Below are 24,769 nucleotides of genomic sequence, written 5' to 3'. Positions count from 1 at the left end.
GGGGGCAAAAAGATAATTTTTGTGAAAAAATATGATTTTTTATTTTTACGGTTCTGCATTATAAACTTCTGTAAAGCACTTGGTGGGTCAAAGTGCTCACCACACCTCTAGATAAGTTCCTTAGGGGGTCTACTTTCCAAAATGGTGTCACATGTGGGGGGTTTCAATGTTTAGGCACATCAGTGGCTCTCCAAACGCAACATGGTGTCCCATCTCAATTCCTGTCAATTTTGCATTGAAAAGTCAAACGGCGCTCCTTCCCTTCCGAGCTCTCCCATTCGCCCAAACAGTGGTTTACCCCCACATATGGGGTATCAGCGTACTCAGGACAAATTGTACAACAACTTTTGGTGTCCAATTTCTTCTCTTACGCTTGGGAAAATAAAAAATTGGGGGCGAAAAGATAATTTTTGTGAAAAAATATGATTTTTTATTTTTACGGTTCTGCATTATAAACTTCTGTGAAGCACTTGGTGGGTCAAAGTGCTCACCACACCTCTAGATAAGTTCCTTAGGGGGTCTACTTTCCAAAATGGTGTCACTTGTGGGGGGTTTCAATGTTTAGGCACATCAGTGGCTCTCCAAACCCAACATGGTGTCCCATCTCGATTCCAGTCAATTTTGCATTGAAAAGTCAAATGGCGCTCGTTCACTTCCGAGCTGTCATGCGCCCAAACAGTGGTTTACCCCCACATATGGGGTATCGGTGTACTCAGGACAAATTGTACAACAACTTTTGGGGTCCATTTTCTCCTGTTACCCTTGGTAAAATAAAACAAATTGGAGCTGAAATAAATTTTTTGTGAAAAAAAGTTAAATGTTCATTTTTATTTAAACATTCCAAAAATTCCTGTGAAGCACCAGAAGGGTTAATAAACTTCTTGAATATGGTTTTGAGCACCTTGAGGGGTGCAGTTTTTAGAATGGTGTCACACTTGGGTATTTTCTATCATATAGACCCCTCAAAATGACTTCAAATGAGATGTGGTCCCTAAAAAAAAATGGTGTTGTAAAAATGAGAAATTGCTGGTCAACTTTTAACCCTTATAACTCCCTAACAAAAAAAACTTTTGGTTCAAAAATTGTGCTGATGTAGAGTAAACATGTGGGAAATGTTAATTCTTAAGTATTTTGTGTGACATAGCTCTGTGATTTAATTGCATAAAAATTCAAAGTTGGAAAATTGCGAAATTTTCACAATTTTCGCCAAATTTCCGTTTTTTTCACGAACAAACGCAGGTACTATCAAAGAATTTTTACCAATGTCATGAAGTACAATATGTCCCGAGAAAACATTGTCAGAATCACTGGGATCCGTTGAAGCGTTCCAGAGTTATAACCTCATAAAGGGACAGTGGTCAGAATTGTAAAAATTGGCCTGGTCATTAACGTGCAAACCACCCTTGGGGGTAAATGGGTTAATAATGGAGAGGTGTCAATAAGACACCTGTCCATTACTAATCCAATAGTATAAAAGGGTTAAAAATTACATACACATGCAGAATAAAGTCTTTTAATGTAATAATTAAACACACAGGTTTTCCATCTTTATTACACTCTCAACCAAGCGAAGCCCTCGTTCTTCTGTTAAAATCCAAAATAAAAAACCAACAATATCCCATACCTGTCTGTGGTACAGTCAAGTCCCACACTGCAATCCATCTCAAGGGGTTAAATAGTTTACAACTGGGAGCGGTGCTAATGCTACCACTCCAACTGTAAACCACTGTGTAAAGAATGAAAAGCTGCCTGTGCAGCCTCCCTGCCTGACCGGACATGAACTCATTAGCGTGGGAAAGTTTCTGAACATTTTTCCACACTGTCAGTTCACCGCAGGTCAGGCGGGGAGTCTGCGCAGCTTCAGTGACGTCAGCGGTATATTATACTATGTGTATACATTTATTTTATCTATTCTATTCTAACCTGTCAGTGTGATTTTACTGTACACCGCACTGAATTGCCGGTTTTTGGAAAGGACACCGGTGCGTAATTCTCTCAAGTCACACTGCTGATCCGTGTGGTGTGGTTTTCTTGCACCCATAGACTTGCATTGGCGAATCTCGGCCGATATATGGTGAAAATCACAGCATGCTGCAATTTCACTCTCACGTATAATACAGCCGAGAAAAAAACGATGATGGGAGCTGCCCCATAGATTAACATTTGTCCAAGTGCTATGCGATTTTTTTATAGCATAGCACTCGTCCGTATTATACAATGGTGTGACTCCGGCCTAAGCCAGAGAGTCATGCCAGACAAAATAGTTAATAAATAACTTTTTCCAGATGTCTGCTTTACATCACCACCATCTGAAAAATGTGATTTTATTTTGTTAGGATGTTAAAAGGTTTAAAAATATAGCACAAATTTTTCATTTTTGAAGGAAATTTACAAAACCTATTTTTTAGGGATTTATTCAGTGTTGAAGTGACTTTGGTGGACTTTTAGATTGGAAAACCCCAAAAAGTGATACCATTTTAAAAACAGCACCCTCAACATATTTAAAACTACTGGCAGCAAGGTGTCAGCTATACTGGACAGCTGACAGCTGATGCACTTTCACCCATTGGGGGATGCTATTATCTTATATCTCTGATCATAAAAAATAGTAGGAGGCCAATGTATCAAATGTAACACGGCCATATAAAATTTTGTGCAAATTAGCTTTTTATGTATAATAAAAATGTTTGCAATAAACAGTAAATGTATTTTTTCACCAATTTTAACAACTATGGTCCGTGCAACTTTTTTAGTGATTTTTGTGTAGGTGTACAATTATAAATGTCATAGTTTACTCCAAAAGATTAACCATGCACAAAAATATGGAGCAAACAAATCTTCTCACTGATTTATAAAAAAATTGAAAAAAGCATACGTTTTTCTGTTCGTGGGAAAATTCTTGCGAAATAAGGAAATTGCATATCCCGCAACTTGCTCATCTATAATTTATTATTATTATTATTATGATCTGCAAAGTATTTTCTGAAAATTTGTTTTCTTTACATATTTCCAGAACCAGTTCTACATATGATAATATTTAAAATGTTGTGAATATAACAAGATGGAGTGACGAGTTGTATTAGCTTTTTTAATAAGTCATAATTCTCTTAACCATACAGCCGGAACAGATTACGTTGGCATTAGTAGAAATCTTGACTTTGCCCCTGGTGTGAACGTGCAAAGTTTTCGAGTGACCATCCTTGATGACTTGGGCCAACCTGTTTTAGAAGGTCTTGAAAAGTTTGAACTAGTTCTTCGTATGCCTGTAAATGCTGCACTTGGAGAGCCAAGCAAAACCACCGTCACAATTAATGACACCATCTCGGACTGTAAGTTGATTAACATGAAATAACCTGTTCTGTATAATACTGAAAAAATTGAGGATTCCATATGATACATATTAAAACACTACTCCATAATTTTCTTTTTTTATTTCGCCACTGGAGTTGTATCGATAAGTTCTCTCCCCCTAGTAAAATACTTACCAGCTGCCGTCTTCTGCTCTTCTCAGTGCCGCTTTTCCCCTGATACATCATCCAGAAGTCAGAGGCAACAGTCACAAGCTCTCAATGTAAGTGTATGAGGGCCTCGTTCTGGCTCTCATAGATTTACATTGAAAAGTGACCTTTGTCTCGACAAGCATTCACTGGAGTGAGGTCACAAACTGCAGAAGACATCAGTAGCTGCACTGACAACAGTAGAAGACAGCAGCTGATAAAGATATTACTAGAGACAGGGAACTTATATTAGTGACACCACTCCCGAAGTGAAATAGAGAAAATAATGCTGGAATGATGCTTTATTGGTACAAAATTGATACAATTACTGCATTGTATATCATATCTGAATTTCCAAAATTGATATCTTACTTTTAAATGCCCTTTCCTGTATGTACACTTTAGCACTTTCACTGCCATTATATCAAATTCCTAACAATGTATTACTTGCAGTGCCTAAGGTGCAGTTCAAGGAGCCAGTATATTTTGTGAACGAGAAGGATAAGCAAGTATCAGCTATCATATACCGAAGTGGTGATGTCCGCCAAAAATCTTCAGTTCGATGTTACACCCGACAGGGCTCTGCACAGGTTACACTGGACTATGAGGAAAGGCCAAATACTGAGGACTCTTTGGTGGTATTTCTACCAGGTACTTTGCACAGCGTTTCTATCAGAGTATTTTTTATGTATAAGATGCAAATTCACTTGTGCATTTAACACTTTACACTGTATGGCTAGAACTACGCGGGGACATGAGTCACATGACAGCCATACTAAGACAATTCGCGCAACGAAAAACATCTGTGCAAGCTGTCTGTGACTTGCTGTCATGCGACTATTTTAGAGCTCTGATATTACTGTGATAAAATGACCAAATCGCAGATAAGTCGCATACAAGTCTCAGTGGCATGTGACTTACACTGAATTCTATGGTAAGTGTGTGTAATTTCTGACCAGCAACAGAAAATCCAACGTACTTGTAAACATTTGCATTTCTGTGTCGCAGGAGATCGCAGATCGCAATGTGACAACATGGGAAATCATCAGATGCAATGCGACACAGCAATTTCATACTCCCATGACAAATATAGGCCTGTAGTTCTAGCCTTAGTATGTTAAAGTCATTATATTCTTTAAAGAGAAACTATCATCAGAAAATGACCGATTGTTTATCTGAGGTTTTGTGCTAAATGTTTTTTTTTTTTTTTTTAATTTTAGAAGTTTTCTTTATCACAATCTGCATTAAAAATAGAAAATAGAACTCTCACAGTTTTCACATTGTCCACTCTGGCATCCTATTGTTTCAGGAAACAACACATGCATATAGCCACAATGATGGGATTCAGGTTTTATCATTTTTATGAAGTGTCTAATGAGCCTTTGCGTAGGCCACGGTGAAGAGAGGGAGGAGCAGGGTTATCTGAGATATCACCTATTGCGTTTTCTGGATCCTGTGCTTTCAGTTGTGTAAAGACGTGTTACCTGTAATTAAAATCCTGCTCATGATAACATGAAGACTTGCTATAAATATTTCCTGAAAGGACAGAAAGTAAGAGTTCAAAAAAAGTCTCAGTTACCAGTGTGAAAATTGCAAGAATACTATTTTTTTTAAGAAACATCATAATATGATAAATAAAACCATTGCCATTTTTTATATATATACTGTACATATAACAGAAAAAGCTGATTTAAACAGTAAGTCATTTTCTAATGATAGCTTCCGCTTAAGTAACATGGAATCTTATTGGCATACTTCCTCAGGTGAGATTGAGAAGCCATGTATTGTAACACTAATGGATGATACAATCTATGAAGAGGAAGAAGAATTCAGACTAGTTCTGGGGACGCCGAAAAGTGACTCCAAATTTGGAGCTGCAGTTGGAGATCAAAAAGAAACACTGATGAAGATAAAGGACGTAGAAGACAGTGAGTTACTCTTTTCCTATGCGCTGATGGATAATGTCTGCTTGTGGTTATCTTATCACAGCATACAACTATTAGTTATATATAGACATATAGAAATCAGGTCATTCCTTTACTAAATCATGTCAGAGGAAAGAAGGATCAGTCATGTTAAATTGCAATGCCCAATACTTTAGTTTTACCTGCACGCCCGGCTGACAAGAATCTGCATGTATATGGGGGGTAGGATGGCACAGCTGTAGGAAAAATGAGCCTTTGGCCAACAGATGTGTATGAGCACCTTAACGGTATGATGCCAGCATATACACATAGTTTTTGAATCAGATGACGCTTCAGAAGTACCTGAGCAGTGATTTTCCTCAAGCGTCTTCTAAGTCATCTTCTCTGTCATTTATGTGGAGTCATTTTTTTCATATATAAAATAGTGGTCATTTCCAAGTAAAACATGCCTGAAAAATGATTAATCCCATAGTCCTATATTTACAATGGCTAAAGTCACTTCGACATGGAGCATGAACACATTTTCAAATTATAAATACCAAGAGAAAATAATGAAGTGAAAGAGAGAGTATGATAGTAAAACAATAAATTTATTCAGAATTAGTTCTAAAAAGTGTATTTACACATGGTAAAAAATTAGACAAAAAGCGGGGGGGGGGAATGGAAACCTTCAAATACCAAGGGAGGCACACCACCATCTCACACAGTCCTGTGATACTGACAATGATCCAAACAAGCAGCAAAATAGATAAAATAATTTTAACATATGTGTCTAAACCTGTGAGGAATAGCTTAAAGGATCAAAAAGTAGTATGCAGTGCACAGGGTTAACTGACAAATGGTAATGTATAACCTATAACCTTAGAAAGGACGCATACCTATAGGACCATACGCATATGTACCCAGGGTATGGGCATGTATTATGCTCTAAACCATATGGGAAGTGAACTTGGCACTATATATGCGGTTGGAAAATACGGTACAGCGCCAATCAGGATGTAGTGGATCAAGGTAATTTACCTGAGATAAATAGATGTCAGGAACCTGGACGTGACAGCAAGATAGTGTGGAGGCCTCCCGCGCCCCATTTGAAGAAGCTTTATTGCGAAACGGCGCTTGTCGGGCGCGGGAGGCCTCCACACTATCTTGCTGTCACGTCCAGGTTCCTGACATCTATTTATCTCAGGTAAATTACCTTGATCCACTACATCCTGATTGGCGCTGTACCGTATTTTCCAACCGCATATATAGTGCCAAGTTCACTTCTCATATGGTTTAGAGCATAATACATGCCCATACCCTGGGTACATATGCGTATGGTCCTATAGGTATGCGTCCTTTCTAAGGTTATAGGTTATACATTACCATTTGTCAGTTAACCCTGTGCACTGCATACTACTTTTTGATCCTTTAAGCTATTCCTCACAGGTTTAGACACATATGTTAAAATTATTTTATCTATTTCGCTGCTTGTTTGGATCATTGTCAGTATCACAGGACTGTGTGAGATGGTGGTGTGCCTCCCTTGGTATTTGGAGGTTTCCATTCCCCCCCCCGCTTTTTGTCTAATTTTTTACCATGTGTAAATACACTTTTTAGAACTAATTCTGAATAAATTTATTGTTTTACTATCATACTCTCTCTTTCACTTCATTATTTTCTCTTGGTATTTATAATTTGAAAATGTGTTCATGCTCCATGTCGAAGTGACTTTAGCCATTGTAAATATAGGACTATGGGATTAATCATTTTTCAGGCATGTTTTACTTGGAAATGACCACTATTTTATATATGAAAAAAATGACTTTTCTCTTTTCATTATTTTCTCTTGGTATTTATCATTTGAAAATGTGTTCATGCCTGAAAAATGGTCAGTTTCCTTCTTTGAGCTCCTTCACAGTTTTTGAAACCTGAAATGGTTGAAAGAAAGTACAAAAGACAGAATATATGGACAGTAAATAATTTTGACCATTATTTTTAATGTTTATTAAAGAGGTATTCTGAATTAAATTGCTTTAATCAGTTGGGCAGCATGAGAATAAGCAAGTTTGCAAATGACTTGCTTTTTTTACCTGTTGTTATTCTATTGCAATGACAGCTTTTATCTTTTATAATGTACAGCTGCTTACATGGGACTGAGCCTCCGGTCAGAGTGCGCAGTAGTTGCATTCCAGTAGAGAAGCTAATGGCTGCGGCAGTTATCCTGTCAAATCCCGTTGTTAATCTGTGACAGTGACATTTATGGCACCAAGCAGGGGGGGCATAGCCGTGACATGATCACAGGGCACCAGTCCATTGCCATGACAGACGATTCTTCTGAAAACCTTTTGTGCCTGTCATTATGATCCTCCTGCCTCCTGTGAAAGCCAGCCTGTGACTAGCATTCACAGGAGTCCATAATTTCTGCTATACACCGCAGTACTGTGGCATTACTTATATAGCACAAGTGAGCAGATGATTGCAGTTTCAAGGAGGACTAACAAATTCAGAGAAAAGTGATAAAAAAGGGTTACAAAAATATGAAATAATAGTAAAATATAAAATTTCAAATTAACCCCTTTTCCCCCAATAAACATAAAAAAATAAAAAATATCCATATTTTGTATAACTGTAAAAGTCTGATTGGTGAAAGGAGAAACAAGAAAAAAATCAAAGAGACAGAATTGTGGCCACTACAACACAAAAAACGTAATAAGAGATGATCAAAACATCTACCCCAAATTAATATCAATAGAAACATCTACTTAGAGAACAAAGAACAAGTCCTCAAAAAGCTCCATATACTGAAAATTTAAACTGTTATGGCTCTTGGAAAATGGTGACACGATCAAAATGTTTTTTTTACAAATTTCTAATTTATTTTTCACCACTAATATATAACAAAAACTTTGCATGCTGGGAATCTCCGTAATCACACTGACCTGGATAATCATATTTCCATGTCATTTTAACCGTACAATGAATGCTGTAAATAAAAACTAAAGAGCAATTGTGGAATTATGCTTTTTCGCTATTTTCATTTACTTAGAAATTTCTTTCCCGCTTTCCAGTATAGTACATGTTAAAATTAATGGTGTCATTCATAAGTACAACTCATCGCACAAAAAACAAGCCATGATACTGCTTTATTGACGGAAAAATAAAAAAGTAAATTCTCTTGCAATAAGGGGAGGAGAAAAAAACCCACAATATCTAAAAACCGTCCTGTCAGGAAGGGGTTACAATGCCTAATTATCTCTGTGTTAATATATAGTCATAGCAGTTTTGATTTCAGAACAAACCATTAATAGCAAAGGTGTTATAGCAGAACTTGTGCTGAGCTTTATAGTTCTACTAAAGTTCTACTATTCACCAGAGCCGTCACTCAAGGGGGAGATCCACCCGGCAAGAAACCAGGACATAAAGAAACTAGGGAGGCTGTTTTGTTTTGAGCTATTAAATAGACAATTTCAGAATACCCTTTAAAGGAAACCTGTCACCCCCAAAATCGAGGGTGAGGTAAGCCCACCGCATCAGGGGCTTATCTACAGCATTCTGTAATGCTGTAGATAAGCCCCTGATGTATCCTAAAAGATGAGAAAAAGAGGTTAGATTATACTCACCCAGGGGCGGTCCCGGTCCGGTCCGATGGGCGTCGCTGTCCGGTCTGGCGCCTCCTATCTTCATCAGATGACGTCCTCTTCTGGTCTTCATGCTGTGGGTCTGGCGCAGGCGTACTTTATCTGCCCTGTTGAGGGCAGAGCAAAGTTCTGCAGTGCGCAGGCGCTGGGCCTCTCTGACCTTTCCCGGCGCCTGTGCACTGCAGTACATTGCTCTGCCCTCAACAGGGCAGACAAAGTACGCCTGCGCCGGAGCCGCAGCGTGAAGACCAGAAGAGTATGTCATCCTATGAAGATGGGAGGCCCCGGACTGGACCGCGACGCCCATCGGTTTGGACCGCCCACCCAGGTGAGTATAATCTAACCTCTTTTTCTCATCTTTCAGGATACGTCGGGGGCTTATCTACAGCATTACATAATGCTGTAGATAAGCCCCTGATGCCGGTGGGCTTAGGGTACCGTCACACAGTGGCATTTTGATCGCTACGACGGCACGATTTGTGACGTTCCAGCGATCTATCCGTGACGTTCCAGCGATCTCGCTGTGTCTGACATGCTCCTGCGATCAGGGACCCCGCTGAGAATCGTACGTCATAGCAGATCGTTTGAAACTTTCTTTCGTCGTCTAGTGTCCCGCTGTGGCGGCATGATCGCATGGTGTAACAAAGGTGTGCACGATATTGTATACGATGTGCGCATAGTCACCAACGGCTTCTACATCGCACATACGTCATAAAATTATCGCTCCAGCGTCGTACATTGCAAAGGGTGACAGCAGTCTACGACGCTGGAGCGATATTGTTACGATGCTGGAGCGTCACGGATCGTGCCGTCGTAGCGATCAAAATGCCACTGTGTGACGGTACCCTTAGCTCACCTACAATTTTGGGGGTGACAGGTTCCCTTTAAGCTCTTTTCTAGGTAGAATCCTCGTGAAAGTACGCTGTGTATACATACTGCGCCCTAAGAATGCTTCCACAGATGCTGCTTTTGTTGCGTTTTTATTGCCCCTATATTTTAACAGATAGTGAAGGGATATTTAGGCCATGTTCACACTTTCAGAATTTACAGAGTAAATTCCACACTGAAAATCCACAGTAATTCATAGCATAACACCAGTGAGTAAGGTTTTCAAAACATCATAAAACCTGCATGAAAAATAGTATACTGGGGATTTTTACATTTGTACCATGCTCATTCTTGTGCAATTTTCACTGTGTATCTCACCCTGCCTAATGCTTTGTAATGGAGTCTGGTGAAATCTGCAACAAAATCTCCAAGTAAATTACATCCTTGATGTTGGTGTTTCTCCCATTAGGCTGAAAAAGTATTAATTAAAATCGAAAATTAGAAGTGCAGTGAACTCATTTTTTTACCATAAGTTGTAATATCAACATTTGTAATAACTTCTTTAGGATAACAAAGTCCTAGTCATGTAGTCTATAAAGTAGCTTATAGCGTTCTTTTTTTACTGAATCTACTTTATTTCAATTAAGAAAATATACACAAAAAACTTTTCACCATTTCATGGAATTGGACACAAATGTTGATGTCTAACATACAATGTTTTTTTTCCAAGTATGAGCCTTTTAATTGCTTCTTGTTTGTTACATTGCTTGATGTATAATAATTGCTTCTTTGATGTCTGTGGAATTTTATAGAACCGATCATTAGATTTTCAGAAGTGAAATATAGTGTTAAAGAGCCTCAGGAAGTAGGAAAAATCGCTGTTGTGAAGATCCCAATCTTGCGTGTTGGTGACAGTTCCAAAGTCTCCATTGTAAGAGTTCACACAAAGGATGGGTCCGCCACGTCTGGTGAAGACTACAACCCATTATCGGAAGGTATGGAATGTATCTATATATATTCAATGCTATCACCTCTCAATCATTAAATGTAATATGAGACTTTATTATTCCTATTCGTCGTCCAGGAAGCTGACTGACCAGATGAGCTACAAGTATCTCCAGGCTGAGTAATGATCCTAATATTCGTAACCTTATTCAAGTAGAAAGATGAATCTTGAAAGAATGATGTGGCCTAGAGATCAGGGACCAAAGCAGCTTGTCTATGTTTAGTTTCAGAGGAAGGGGTCTTCTAGATGCTCCTAATAAGAGTTATGTTATTCAATGATCCTCTTCATTGTTTTCAGTATCTCAAGTGGGACAACACTGCAATACAGCTCATCGAGGGCGGAGGAGCCAAGAGACCCTGTGTTGGTATTAGATCTTCATTTAGACATTTTCTTTCCACAGACATTGAGTTTAAAGAAGGGGACGCTGAACATTTTGTTGACTTAGAAATATTATATGATGGGCAAAGAGAAATGCGTGAAGCTTTCACGGTTCATTTAAAACCGGATGATAACATGGTGGCTGAAACCCAGGTAGGAACCTTGCAGTGTTGTTTTTTTTTTTTGGAAAAGAGAGGAATTGAGCTTAAAAAAGTCCTAGCGGAAGGAAATCAGTATACAATACATTGCAAATATGTATTATAAATCCATGTATCGGGCAAAGTTATTACCAGTCATGTTATATACCGTATCTTTGCAGATGAACAAAGCTATTGTGTACATTGAAGAAATGGATAGTGTTGCTGATGTGACTTTCCCAGCTGTTCCCCAAGTTGTTTCTCTTTTAATGTACGACGATACCACTAAATCAAAAGAAAATCCAAGTCCTCCAACTGGTTACCCTGTAGTGTGTGTAACGGTAAGTTTATTGAAACTGGTAAGATATTACTTTAATTTGCATAAAAAAAGGATTTTCAATTTTATACAAATTACAGGAAAGAAGTAGTTCAGTTTCTCAGTAGTTATTTCTCATTTTCGCCTTAGGCTACTTTCACACTAGCGTCGTACGTCGCCACGATGCAATGCGTCGTGACGACGTACCGACGCATGCTGTCAAAGCGCAGCACAACGGGGGCAGCGGATGCAGTTTTTCAACGCATCCGCTGTCCCATTTTGAGCTCCGGGTAGGAGGGGGAGGAGTTCCAGCCGCGCATGCGCGGTCGGAAAAGGCGGACACAACGCACCAAAAAACGTTACATGCAACGTTTTTTGGTGCCGATGGTCCGCCACAACACGACGCAACCGTTGCACGATGGTTGCGACGTGTGGCAATGCGTCGCTAATACAAGCCTATAGAGAAAAAACGCATCCTGCAGACAACTTTGCAGGATGCGTTTTTTCTGCAAAACGACGGTTTGCGACGTGCGTCATATGACGCTAGTGTGAAAGTAGCCTAACATAGCATGCACAGCACCTTGGTTTTTTCGCCTCAAGGGCTTTACTATAGGTGGTATAAGCAGTGTTATGAATTGTTGCTCCTATGATTTTTCTTCTCTGTCACAGAAAATGCCTCTATGTACAGTTGCTTACAATGGCATGTAAAAGTTTGGGCAACCCTGGTCAAAATTACTGTTGTTGTAAACAGTTAAACTAGTTGAAGATCAAATGATCTCTAAAAGTGCTAGTTAAAGATGACACACTTTCTTTGTAATTTAGGTAAAAAATATATACGGTATATATTTATTGTCATTTTCACATTTTAAAAATTACAAAAAGGAAAATCGGCCAATGCAAAAGTTTGGGCACCCTTGGAGATTTGTGTTCTCAGATAAGTTCGACCAACGTTTCAGACCTTAATTAGCCTGCTAGAATTATGACCTGTTCACTATCATCGTTAGGAAAGGCCAGGTGATGCAAGTTTCCCAGCTTTATAAAAACCCAGCCTCCTCTAACCTTGTCCCAAAAAAGAGCAGCCATGGGTTCTTCTAAGCAGGTGTCTAGCACTATGAAAATGGTGGAGGCCCACAAAGCTGTAGAAGGCAATAAGAAGATAGCAAAGCGTTTTCAAGTTGTCCTTTCCTCTGTTCCAAATGTAATTAAGAAAAGGCAGTTAACAGTGGAAGTCAAAGTAAGGTCTGGTCTTACTGACTGCTAAGTATATTCCTGGGGCAGGGAACTTAGATTAGTGACACCACTTTATTGGTGAAATAAAAACAACGCTGGAGCGGTGCTTTAGGTAGTCACTGCACACTTCTTTATAACCATTCTTCATTAGGATGCTGAGGGAACTATGGCCCCCAAAATATAACGACCCAATTACAACTATGCTGTCTAGAACTATACACATATACAAATGCATTTCTATGTATTTATTTTGAAAAATAGACAAACTACTGTTTTAGCTTTAAAATATGAATAAAATGTAAATATAATAGAACATTTCTGGAAAATTGTACTTACATGTTACTTTAAAGTGTATATTTATTTACAGCGATTGTCTACAATGGTGACCTACTCTTAGGACAGGTCATGATTACCAGATCACCGATGACCTTTTAATAGGTCCCATAGCACTGGAAGTACATGAAGTTCAGAGTTTGAACACCACAGCTCCGTACACGATTCCCATGTGCTGGGCTCAGCTCTTATTCACTTCAATGTTGTCAGACTTCAAGTGATCACAACAAGTCACCAATATGGCAGTCATGAATAACCCCTTTAATCTGCATAATAGGTTGAGTAACTTCAATGACACAAGCTGATATTTTGATTGATTTATTAACATACTGGTAACATCTCTTGTTTCCTAGGCATGCAATCCAAAATTTTCAGACTATGACAAAACAGGCTCCATCTGCGTTGCAGAGAATATTAACGACACGCTTACTCAGTATCGTTGGTTGGTCAGCGCACCTAGTGGCAGTGATGGGGTAACCAGTCCTATGCGAGAAGTGGATTCTAATACCTTTTTTACTGACACCAAATCAATCACTTTAGACTCCATCTACTTTCATGCCGGTTCCAGGGTTCAGTGTGCCTCAAGGGCCGTCAATGCTAATGGAGATCCTGGTCTAGAACTGATGAGCCCTATAGTCACCGTCAGCAGAGATGAAGGTTAGTGAAAATCAATATAGTATTCTATAAATCATATAGCTAAAGATCTGGGATTCAAGACAAGTGGGACATCAATGAGGAAAGACAAAGACGTTTTTAACCTCTTCTGCCTTCTCTTATTTATTGTCCGTTGATTCACTGGGTATAGCATAGGGTAGTCCACTTGACTGATCCTTTCATTGTTAGTCAAATTAGACCCAACAATGCTTTGACAGTGAAAAATGATATTTATGGGAGCTGCTTTCTGCTATAACAAGTTATAATAGAAAACTACAATGTACAAATATTACACAAGTCTAGAATTATACCGTATGTCTAAAAGGCGGGTTTATGGGAATAGAAATACTAATAATATTACCCAGAAAAAAAAGAAAAGAAGGTGCAGCAAGTCAACATGGTCCTTATTCTTTGCTCATGTCATACATCAAATTTGGCAACACTTGGAAGCCATGCTTATATGAGCATTGACCCTGAACAGGATATTCTGCTCTGTTTTCCATTAATCTTCTCTATTTTTGAAGACAAGGTGAGGTAGTGTATACTCTAAGAGAGTAGTGAGGCAAAATGTTTCATATATTTGCAGTATCTTTAAATATAACACCTCTATAAAGAGATTTTCTGCCAGTTTTATGTCAACCTTGCGGCAGTGAGAATTTTTTAAAATTAAAAATTTTTTAAAATTTAAAATTTTGCAATTCACAAATCTGGCCTCATACTCACCAGGTTAAGCACAAGCACTTTCCCACTGTCCCACCTTTTGTTGAAGAGTGGTAAAAAGTTCAAAAGTCACACGTCTTTCTGTACAAAATACTTGTGCCATAACTCGAGCACAGTTCCCCCGTATGATCTAGCAATAATATGATGTACTTTCTATGTACAGATTAAAATGAACCTCATATTTTGTACATTTTTGCCAACTTCACTAGGATTAATTTATTATATTTGTTCTTTAAGGCCTTTGTCAACCACGTGTTCCAGGAACAGTAGGTGCTGAACCTTTTTCTGCGAAAATTCGGTACACTGGCCCTGAAGATACGGATCATCCTAATCTGATAAAGCTGACTGTAACAATGCCACATATGGATGGTATGAGTTCCATGTTGTACATTGGTTCTTAATATCCCATCAGCCTATTTAGGGGTAACAATAAGCATACATCTTACTGTATGGCTATTGGTTCAAAAATTGTTCAAACTCTAATGAATCCTTGTTAAATCATAGGTATGCTTCCGGTTGTGTCAACTAGACACATGTCCAACTTTGAACTGACTCTCAGTCCTGATGGCACTCGTGTTGGTAACCACAAGTGTTCAAACCTCCTGGACTACAATGAAGTTCCTACCAAATACGGATTCATCACGGAGAACACCAAAAATGATGAACTAATAGGTGAAACATCCCCATACCAGTATAGTGCTGCTCTGAGATCATCTAAATCTTTGCGTTTCTACCGAAACCTCAACCTGGAAGCCTGTCTCTGGGAATTCAACAGCTACTACGACATGTCTGAGCTCCTGACAGACTGCAGCGGTACTATAGGAACTGATGGCCAGGTGAGTATTAATATATATTTAAGCAGGTCACCTGCATCCAGCATGGTGACTCAGTGGTTAGCACTGCTACCATACATCTGACCCAGGACCACAGCTGTACAGAGTTTGCATGTTCTCCATGTTTTTATGTGGATTTTTCCACGTAGCGCTATTTCAACACTACAACAACTTGTTAGTATGGTAATTGGTTTATTATGAAACTGTCACTTGTGTGACTAGGTTAAAAAAGTTAGATAGTAAACCCCACAGTGGACAGGAACTGATGTAAAAGGTGGTTGAATATGATGGTACAGTAAGTATCAGCACTTAGTCACATTGTAGAAATTGTGTAGGAGTCTTTGTATGGTGCTATAGAACAGTATCCTTTAACCTTTTTAAGTCAAGTACCCACTAGGGACAAATGAGTACACCCACGGAAGAGATCAATTCTAAATGTTAACAACATTTCACTATCCTTCTGGACAGCTGAATATGAAACACACAAGACCTCCTTTATAAAAACAGTCCATAAGTAAAACCCCTGTTTTTAGACTCCTGACCTTCCCTTTTCCATACAGACCACCCATGTATTCACCAACCGTAGACCATTCCTGTTTACAGACCCCAGACAATACCCTTCAATAGAACATACCTCAAATCACATTACACAAATCATATCCCTTAAATGTACAGACCACCAGAACCCTTATTGCAATTTGTTAGATAAGATTATGGCAGTGTCCATTTTAATCTTCCGTTTATACGGTATACACCAAGCAGGACATTGAACATATGACTGTTGTCTATAACAATCCGTATCATGGGAATATTTATAGTTATGTTGATATTTTTACAGGTGTTGAACTTGGTCCAGTCGTATGTTACCCTGCGGGTGCCTCTCTACGTCTCTTATGTGTTCCATTCACCTGCAGCAGTGGGTGGCTGGCAACACTTTGATCTGCAGTCTGAGTTGAGGTTGACATTTGTATATGATACGGCCATTTTATGGAATGATGGAATAGGCAGCCCTCCAGAATCAGAACTACAAGGTAAGAGTCAATATTTAATAATCTTTTTTTTTTATTCATTTTCAGCACCACAGGTAAGCAATTTACAGTCTGATCCACTTTTCATATGTTTTCATTTGAAGAAGTGTCTCTCTCAGTAATATAGGCTGGAAATATGCCAAGGTGCTGAGGTCTTCATTAGCTAACATATCAGCACAGCTTCTGTCCTGCACCTATTTCCACTTTGTTTGTTTTCCTCCTTTTTTCACCTGTTTTTCCTGCCTACCTTCGAATACTTTCTCCCCTCTCCATGCTGCGAAAATCTGTGTAGGAACATCTCTTTGATGTTATCTCTGAGACTATGAGAATAGAGTGGGGGAGCAGCGAGCCATTAAAATTAGAAGCAGACGCTCTGATGGATTTGTATCTTTTTTTGCCAAGCACTCAGCTAGATAAAGGATTTACAGAAACTCTGCAGCAGCAAAATGGTAGAAAATGTATAATGAAGACTATTGACAAAGTTGCTTAACTTTGCATTTAATAAGAAGCAAATTATTATTATTATTTATTTATATAGCACCATTGATTCCATGGTGCTTTACATGAGAAGGGGTTACATACAAGTTACAGATATCACTTACAGTAAACAAACTAACAATGACAGACTGATACAGAGGGGCGAGGACCCCCCTTGCGGGCTTACATTCTACAGGATTATGGGGAAGGAGACAGTAGGTTGAGGGTTGCAGGAGCTCCGGTGTTGGTGAGGCGGTAGCTTCGATAGTGATACGGCGGCAGCGGGGTCAGTGCAGGCTGTAGGCTTTCCTGAAGAGATGGGTTTTCAGTTTCCGTCTGAAGGATCCGAATGTGGTTGATAGTCGGACGTGTTGGGGCAAAGAATTCCAGAGGATGGGGGATATTCGGGAGAAGTCTTGGAGGCGGTTGGATGAGGAGCGAATAAGTGTGGAGGAGAGAAGGAGGTCTTGGGAGGACCAGAGATCACGTGAGCGAAGGTATCGGGAGATTAGTTCAGAGATATATGGAGGAGACAGGTTATGGATGGCTTTGTAGGTCAGTATTAGTAATTTGAACTGGATACGCTGAGGGAATGGGAGCCAGTGAAGAGATTTGCAGAGGGGGGAAGCGGAGGAGTAGCGAGGAGAGAGATGAATTAGTCGGGCAGCAGAGTTAAGAATGGACTGGAGAGGTGCAAGGGTGTTAGCAGGGAGGCCGGAGAAAAGGATGTTGCAGTAGTCAAGGCGGGAGATGATGAGGGTGTTCACAAGCATTTTAGTAGATTGATGGTTGAGGAAAGGATGGATTCTGGAGATATTTTTGAGCTGGAGGCGACAGGAAGTGGAAAGAGCTTGGATGTTTGAAGGACAGGGCAGAGTTGAAGGTTACTCCGAGGCAGCGAAATAATAAGAAAAAATATCTGTGCAATGATGAACATGCTGTAGATTTTAATGTCTACAACTATCACTATACCAAGCATTTGTCTATACATTAATGTACATACAGTGATCCACACATGGAAATTAATAATTACATGTATACCTTAGGATCCCTCTACCCAACCAGCATGCGCATTAATGAAGAAGGTCGTCTGGTGGTGAACTTTAAGACTGAAATTCGCTTCCGAGGACAGCTAGTCATGTCTCATCCAGGTAAGGTCTTTAGCTTCTTGTATAGGATGCCTGATGAGAAGAAGCAGGAACCATTTTTGCTTCACTTGTTAATAACTATTTATGTCCTTGTTCGTACGGTGTTAATTGAATTGGTCACTGTTCCTTGCCCAGGTACTTCTCTGACATCCATGGTCATGTCTGCTGACCATCCTGAGCTCACCTTTACCTTGAACCTTCTTCGCAGTGAGCCCAGCTTCCGGCAGCCTGTGCAGCAGTGGAATTTTATTTCAGACTTTGCCGTAAGTAGCTGGAAAAAAAAAATAAGTCTAGTGATCAAAAAATGAACCTATTATGTTGAAAATGGAATCTGATTCACAGGCAGGATGTGACAGATAAGGAGGAACTGATCAGGTTGATAGACACTTTTGTAGGAAAAGATTCAGTTAACTTTGCATTTTGTTCATTGAAGTCCCTGGTGTTTGTATACTTAGGAGTCCAGTGGGCGGTGCTATTCAGTGACTGGCAGCCTTCCTTGTATGACGTACATACAGTGATAGCTGTCAGTCACTGCGTAGGACCGCCTACAGGACTCATATGAGTCTCAATTAATAAAATACAAGTTATACGGAATCTTTTCAAACAAATGTCTACATCATTCTGCTCATCTTCTCCTTCTTTATACCAGACTGTCCACAGATCACACTGCATGTACAATGTGTCAGTTTCCCTTTAATATAGTTTATGCTTCATAAAGCAATTTATAATATTGGAAAGCAATGTAAGTAAGTCCAGGAGATAAGGATAATTTTTTCTTAATATATTTAACACACTGGGAGCATGATCAGGAGCGGAAACGCTTTAACAATCATTACTTGGTCCCATACATCCAGGCAATATAGGAAGAATAATCACGTGATCATAGTAGCACCTATACTGTAATACTATAACATCTCTATTGAAGGGAAGGGTGCGTATATAAAAAATGGTGCGCTATTCCATTTCTACATTATTATTAGTACTTTACTAAAGATAAATCGTGATATTAAAAAAAAATCTACAATCATTAAAATAATAATACTAAGATAAGTGTGTACAGTGCGAAAGACTTTATCATACTATTAGGGGCAGTGCAGGGGTGGAGCCGAATGTGGCTGATTGGGTTTAGCTTATTATGACACGTGCGGTAAGTTCTGGTTGAGCGCTGTAAAGCTTCAGGGCTCCATCTAGTGGAACTTGTACCAAACTGCAGACAACCAAAAATGTGTACATGAAATCACTGAAGATTCTAACATATATTGTTATCTACTTGTAAGGTGTGCAGGGTGGTAGTCATGGGCGAGGGGCTGCTGTGTTCCCACACCCTGGAACCCCACAAGTAAATAGTGTCCCGTTATCCTTGTGCTGTGGGTACGTTATAAGGGTATGTGCACACGCTGAGTAAAATTTCTGCACCATTTCTGCATTTCCCGGCAGGAAAAATTCAGCTGCGAAGACATGCAGTGTTGATGAGGTTTGGATGCATTTTTTTGCCTGCGTTTTTGATTGATTTGAGTGAAGTCAGTTGTGAAAAACGCACAGAGAGCTGACATACTGCAGATTACTTTCTGCACCAAATCTGCAAGTCAACAATACTCATCGTGTACATGACACAGCAAGTGTCTCATTGATTTTGCTGGCATCATGTTTTGTCACAAATCTGCGCAGAAAAAGCGCAAGAAAAACGCACCCAATCTGCAACGTGTGCACGCAGCCTTACACACTTATGGTTTGGCCGGAATCCATCGCTGACTCCTCGGTTCCAGATCCAGAAATAGTCGCACATTGAACAGAAGACACTGGATCCTTTTCAAATGACCAAACTTTACTGAATAGCCCGACTTCCTCCTTGGTCACAGCACAGTAAGATGTTACAGTCACGTCTTTTTTTACCCTGAGTTAACCCTTCCTGGTCTGAGCAGGGGTGAACCTAGCCTCTCTGCTGCCTGAGGTAAACTGCAAAATGGCGCCCCCCCCCCCCCCGTAGTAAATTTTTTAAATCGGTTAAAAATGGTTTGTCACCATAACAGACCACACCTCCGTGTCCCGAAACGCTTAGCCAATCACAAGTGCCACACACTGGGCTGTCAGCGGCTAATAGGGGCCTTCCCATTGGGTTGGGCGAGGGATGTGAGAGCGGGAAGGGGGACGAGCGCCACCGACCAAACGCCGCTCGGGAGAAACATGGCTGGATGCCTGTATGTACCAAGGGGTGACATTGGACGTGGTGTGGAAGTTATGACCAGTCAGACCTGCAGCAGAGACATATGTGAATGGTGCAATGCATCCTGCACCTGGGGCGTACATAGAAATGATGGGGCCCTATAGCATTAGACCCCACCGGCCCACGTACTGTATTGTCCACTTCCAAATTTCTACATTCCAAAAAATGGTAACACCACTACGTAAAAAGGAAGTCAGTGACCCCCAAGATGCATATTAAGCTGCTATATAGTGGTATAAGGGGCTCACCTCCGGTAACATACAGACTAGAACAGGACAATTTCCTGAGAAAATTGTTTACATCTAATGCAAATGAGGAGATTTTGGTGCCCCCCTATGACAGGTCTATTGGCCAATGAATGAAGTATATAAATTGTATTCTCCACTCTCTCCTCCTCTTTAGGCTGTGTTCACGCATGCAAGGTTTTGTTGCATTTTTACCTTGGTTTTATGCTCATCTGAACCTGCATGTTTTATAGCTGAGAACGCACATTGGTTTTATTTGCAGAAAGTGAAACCTGCGCAGGTTTTGCTGCGATTTGGAAAGAATGAGCACCAATTCGTTTCAGCGCTTTTGCAGCGTGCTATGGGTGTGTGAACATAGTCTTGGGGTATGTGCTCACCATCTGGAGGGGCTGCGTCTTGGAAGCAGTGTCTCCGGACCGGTGGGAACCCTCGGGTGAACAGCTGCCCTGTACTCACGGTCTGCATCTTCTCCCCGCTTTCACCCGATGGCGATCTCTTCTGACTCCGCAGCATGAAATGAACATGCTGTGGTGATGCGGAAGTCCCAAAACCTGCACTGCACCTAAAATAACGCTGCGGAGGGGAGAACCATAGTGAGGATGTGATTTCTAGAGGACTAGTGTCTTCTTCTCATACTGAATTGTCAGGAGAAAAAAAAAATCACAGAATGCGGAGTAGCAGGGTATATTGGACGGCATGCAAACATTCAAATCAGTGAGTGGGGGCAGAACATTGGACTGCACTTTGATGACATCTGAGTGCAGTCTGATTTTCGCAAAGTGATAAGATAAAGAAGATAGAGAATTCTTTCCTCCATCTTCTCCTCAGTGTGCTCCGATTGTCTCGTGAGATTATTGGACCAGGTTAAGCCGACATTCTGATGAAAGTCATTTAACTTAATACCATTATCCAACAGAGGAACTGCACAAAAGAGTCCACCGCAGTCATTAGGTCGTTGTGCTATGTCAGCAATACATATTGTTCTCAACAGAAATCTGATATCAGCCTGCGTGTCCTATCTGTAATAGTTTAGTCAAACAAAAAAGGAGACTTTAGCCGCCCACACAGAACCGACATGATTCTCAGTCAGAGAGGAACCTAAACCCAGACTCATCACTACATCTATATATTGTGAAATGACCGTGGTCACCACTGCCCAGACTATTAGGTCCATTGCTAGAATGACCAGAGCTCTGGAATCCTGCACGAACCTTCAGGAGATGTTCCACAGAGCGGACATTCTAGCTGAGGTGTGATAATGTGAGGGGCGATAACTGCAGAACATACAGGTGCCGGGTACCAGAGTGCACAGCGCTCATCTGCACTGATAGCATCACATACACCAGCACCGCCTGCACCCCAGCACATTACTGGACAGGACTCCGGATACTCAGGGGAGCGCACATCACATGCACCAGCACCGCACTGCCTGCATCCCAGCACATTACTGGACAGGACTCCAGATACTCAGGGGAGCGCACATCACACACACCAGCACCGCATTGCCTGCACCCCAGCACATTACTGGACAGGACTCCGGATACTCAGGGGAGCGCACATCACATGCACCAGCACCGCATTGCCTGCACCCCAGCACATTACTGGACAGGACTCCGGATACTCAGGGGAGCGCACATCACATGCACCAGCACCGCATTGCCTGCATCCCAGCACATTACGGGACAGGACTCCAGATACTCAGCGGAGCGCACATCGCATACACCAGCACCGCCTGCACCCCAGCACATTACTGGACAGGACTCCGGATACTCAGGGGGGCGCACATCACATGCACCAGCACCGCACTGCCTGCACCCCAGCACATTACTGGACAGGACTCCGGATACTCAGGGGAGCGCAAATCACATACACCAGCACCACACTGTCTGCACCCCAACACATTACTGGACAGGACTCCAGATACTCAGGAGTGCACAGGTTACACTGTGCTGGATATATGCAAATGATTGTTATTGGGGGGAATTTATTATGTGGGATCCTGCCAAGCAGAGACAATTGTGGGTTCAGGCCTCATCATACTCAAGAATCACAGGCAGTATAGCCAAATACACTCATTTATAAACAGAGACACACATACTGTACACTACACACTATTAGATACACAAGAAACCTCTGCATACATTCACACACAGGAAAGCAGACACTATACACACTATTACATACCCTATAAATGACATTTCATATACTCACGTGTGCTGCAGCAGAGCCGTCACTGCTCGCCCCATCCCAGGTCACCAGGGGCAGAGGACACAGGGAGCTGCTGCCTCCTCTAGGAGTCTGTGCAGGCAGGATCTCCCCCTCCTCCTCCTCCTCTGGTCCGACTGCCTCCTGTGATCTCAGAGGAACTAGGAAGGAGTTATGGAGGGGACAGTGCAAGAGGCACCAGCAGGCAGCGTCAGCAGCTAGTCTCAGGAATGGAGGGGGCTGGGGTGGGGAGCAGCCCTACATCTGGAGCCAGGAGGGGGCAGCATCAATTTGTGACGCTGCCACCTACTGGCCCCTGTAAGGCTACGTTCACACTAGCGTTGTGCGCCGCTGCGTCGGCGACGCAACGCACAACGCACGCAAAAACGCGGCAAAACGCACGCAAAAACGCTGCGTTTTGCGTCGTTTTTTGCCGAAAATCGGACGCAAGAAAAATGCAACTTGTTGCGTTTTCTTGGTCCGACGCTTGCGGCAAAAAAGACGCATGCGTCGCACAACGCAACAAACAAAAACGCATGCGCCCATGTTAAATATAGGGGCGCATGACGCGTGCGTCGCCGCTGCGTCGCCTGACGCTAACCCGACGCACACTAGCATAACGCTAGTGTGAACGTAGCCTTATTGTCACACACTGAGGAGATTTCTGGCTCCGAGTTCCTCCTGCTTTGTCCCTCACTGCCGATGTCCTGATCAGCCAGAGGGTGAGGGGGAGAGAAGACAGAGGAGGAGCCAGTGCTGGAGGCGGCACGCAGCTCTGCACAGGAGCAACGCTCAGGACTTTGTGCATTGGGTCTCCTGCACTGAGCGCTCCCACTGCCGCCCAGCAGGTGGCGCCGCCTGAGGCAACAAGCTCAAGTTGCCCCATTATAGGGATGCCCCTGCCCCTGAGATACTCTGTCCGGCTCCGCAGCTTTTATGTGTTCCGATGCGCCTTTCTGATATGGTTCACAGTCCGGTTTCCCTTTCTGGAAAGTGGTAAAGGCACGCTCTGCTGTACCTAATTCAGCCCGTAGCCCCAAGATGTCCACGCCTAACCTTATCCTTAATAAATTAACACATTGCACCTTTATCAAAGCACATGTGAGTCTTCCACAACAGCAGTAGTTAAAACAGTCTATAAAATGATTCATATTACAACATTCACATTAGTGCTCCTGATATTCTGTGCACTTGAAATACATTTGCAATACACCAAAGCGCACCTGTTATATTATACAGAGGAGAAAGAGCGTGTTTTTCCCTGACACAGTCTTCCATACTTCTGTAACCACCCTCAGTCCACAAGTAGTCCAGCCGGAAGTCAAGCTGCAGTCACCCTGTCTGTAGGAGACGGCACAACATTGATAGCTGTATATGACTTTATGTGTGGAGCAATGAATAGGGGCATTTACTGCATTCACCCTACGGTTGTAGTATGGCAGTTTATATCATTGTTAGCAGGATCCTGCTCATACAGGTATTGTACATATGACCAGGTTTTAAATACATCAAATAGGGATTACATACATTAGTTAGGACTGCTCTGATTTGGGTATACCTTGACGTTTGGTAGAGCGGCTTAATATACATTTTTTGCAAAAAACGTATCAACCAAATACCCAGTTTTTTTCCATCTTTTTACTAGCACTTGCTGTCTACTGTGATCTTTTTTGCAACAGTGTTTTTGGTTATACTGTGCTTTTTTTTTGTTTTCTGTATATAATTATGTTACTCATATACTTTATTATTCATGTTCTATATTTTTAAATTGTGGTTTCTCTGTTTTTTAGGTACGTGATTACTCGGGAACATACACTGTAAAGCTTATTACTTGTAGTGCATCTCCCAACCAAGAATATACCGTACCTCCTATATGCAACCCTCGTGAGCCTATCACATTTGACATCGATATAAGGTTTCAGCAGGTAAGGGGCAGCTCGCAGCCTAAATAGTATATGTTGGTAG

At 41.2% G+C, this 24,769-nt stretch overlaps 1 protein-coding gene across 1 annotated transcript in view; it reads left to right on the top strand.

Annotated features, from left to right (window-relative positions):
* Positions 1–24,769, top strand: part of FREM3 (FRAS1 related extracellular matrix 3) — a 111,716-nt gene that overhangs the window by 70,168 nt on the left and 16,779 nt on the right. The window contains exons 8-20 of the mRNA XM_069743587.1: positions 3,120–3,329; positions 3,951–4,148; positions 5,261–5,425; positions 10,683–10,865; positions 11,277–11,407; positions 11,574–11,732; positions 13,624–13,927; positions 14,882–15,013; positions 15,149–15,480; positions 16,316–16,508; positions 18,029–18,133; positions 18,266–18,393; positions 24,595–24,729. Coding sequence (XP_069599688.1) covers positions 3,120–3,329; positions 3,951–4,148; positions 5,261–5,425; positions 10,683–10,865; positions 11,277–11,407; positions 11,574–11,732; positions 13,624–13,927; positions 14,882–15,013; positions 15,149–15,480; positions 16,316–16,508; positions 18,029–18,133; positions 18,266–18,393; positions 24,595–24,729 — 2,375 coding nt within the window. The remainder of the gene's footprint in view (positions 1–3,119; positions 3,330–3,950; positions 4,149–5,260; positions 5,426–10,682; positions 10,866–11,276; positions 11,408–11,573; positions 11,733–13,623; positions 13,928–14,881; positions 15,014–15,148; positions 15,481–16,315; positions 16,509–18,028; positions 18,134–18,265; positions 18,394–24,594; positions 24,730–24,769) is intronic.

Source organism: Ranitomeya imitator, chromosome 1 (assembly GCF_032444005.1).
Source record: "Ranitomeya imitator isolate aRanImi1 chromosome 1, aRanImi1.pri, whole genome shotgun sequence".
Classification (NCBI taxonomy): domain Eukaryota; kingdom Metazoa; phylum Chordata; class Amphibia; order Anura; family Dendrobatidae; genus Ranitomeya; species Ranitomeya imitator.
Note: the sequence above shows the minus strand (reverse complement) of the source record. Positions and strands in the feature narration are given on the sequence as shown.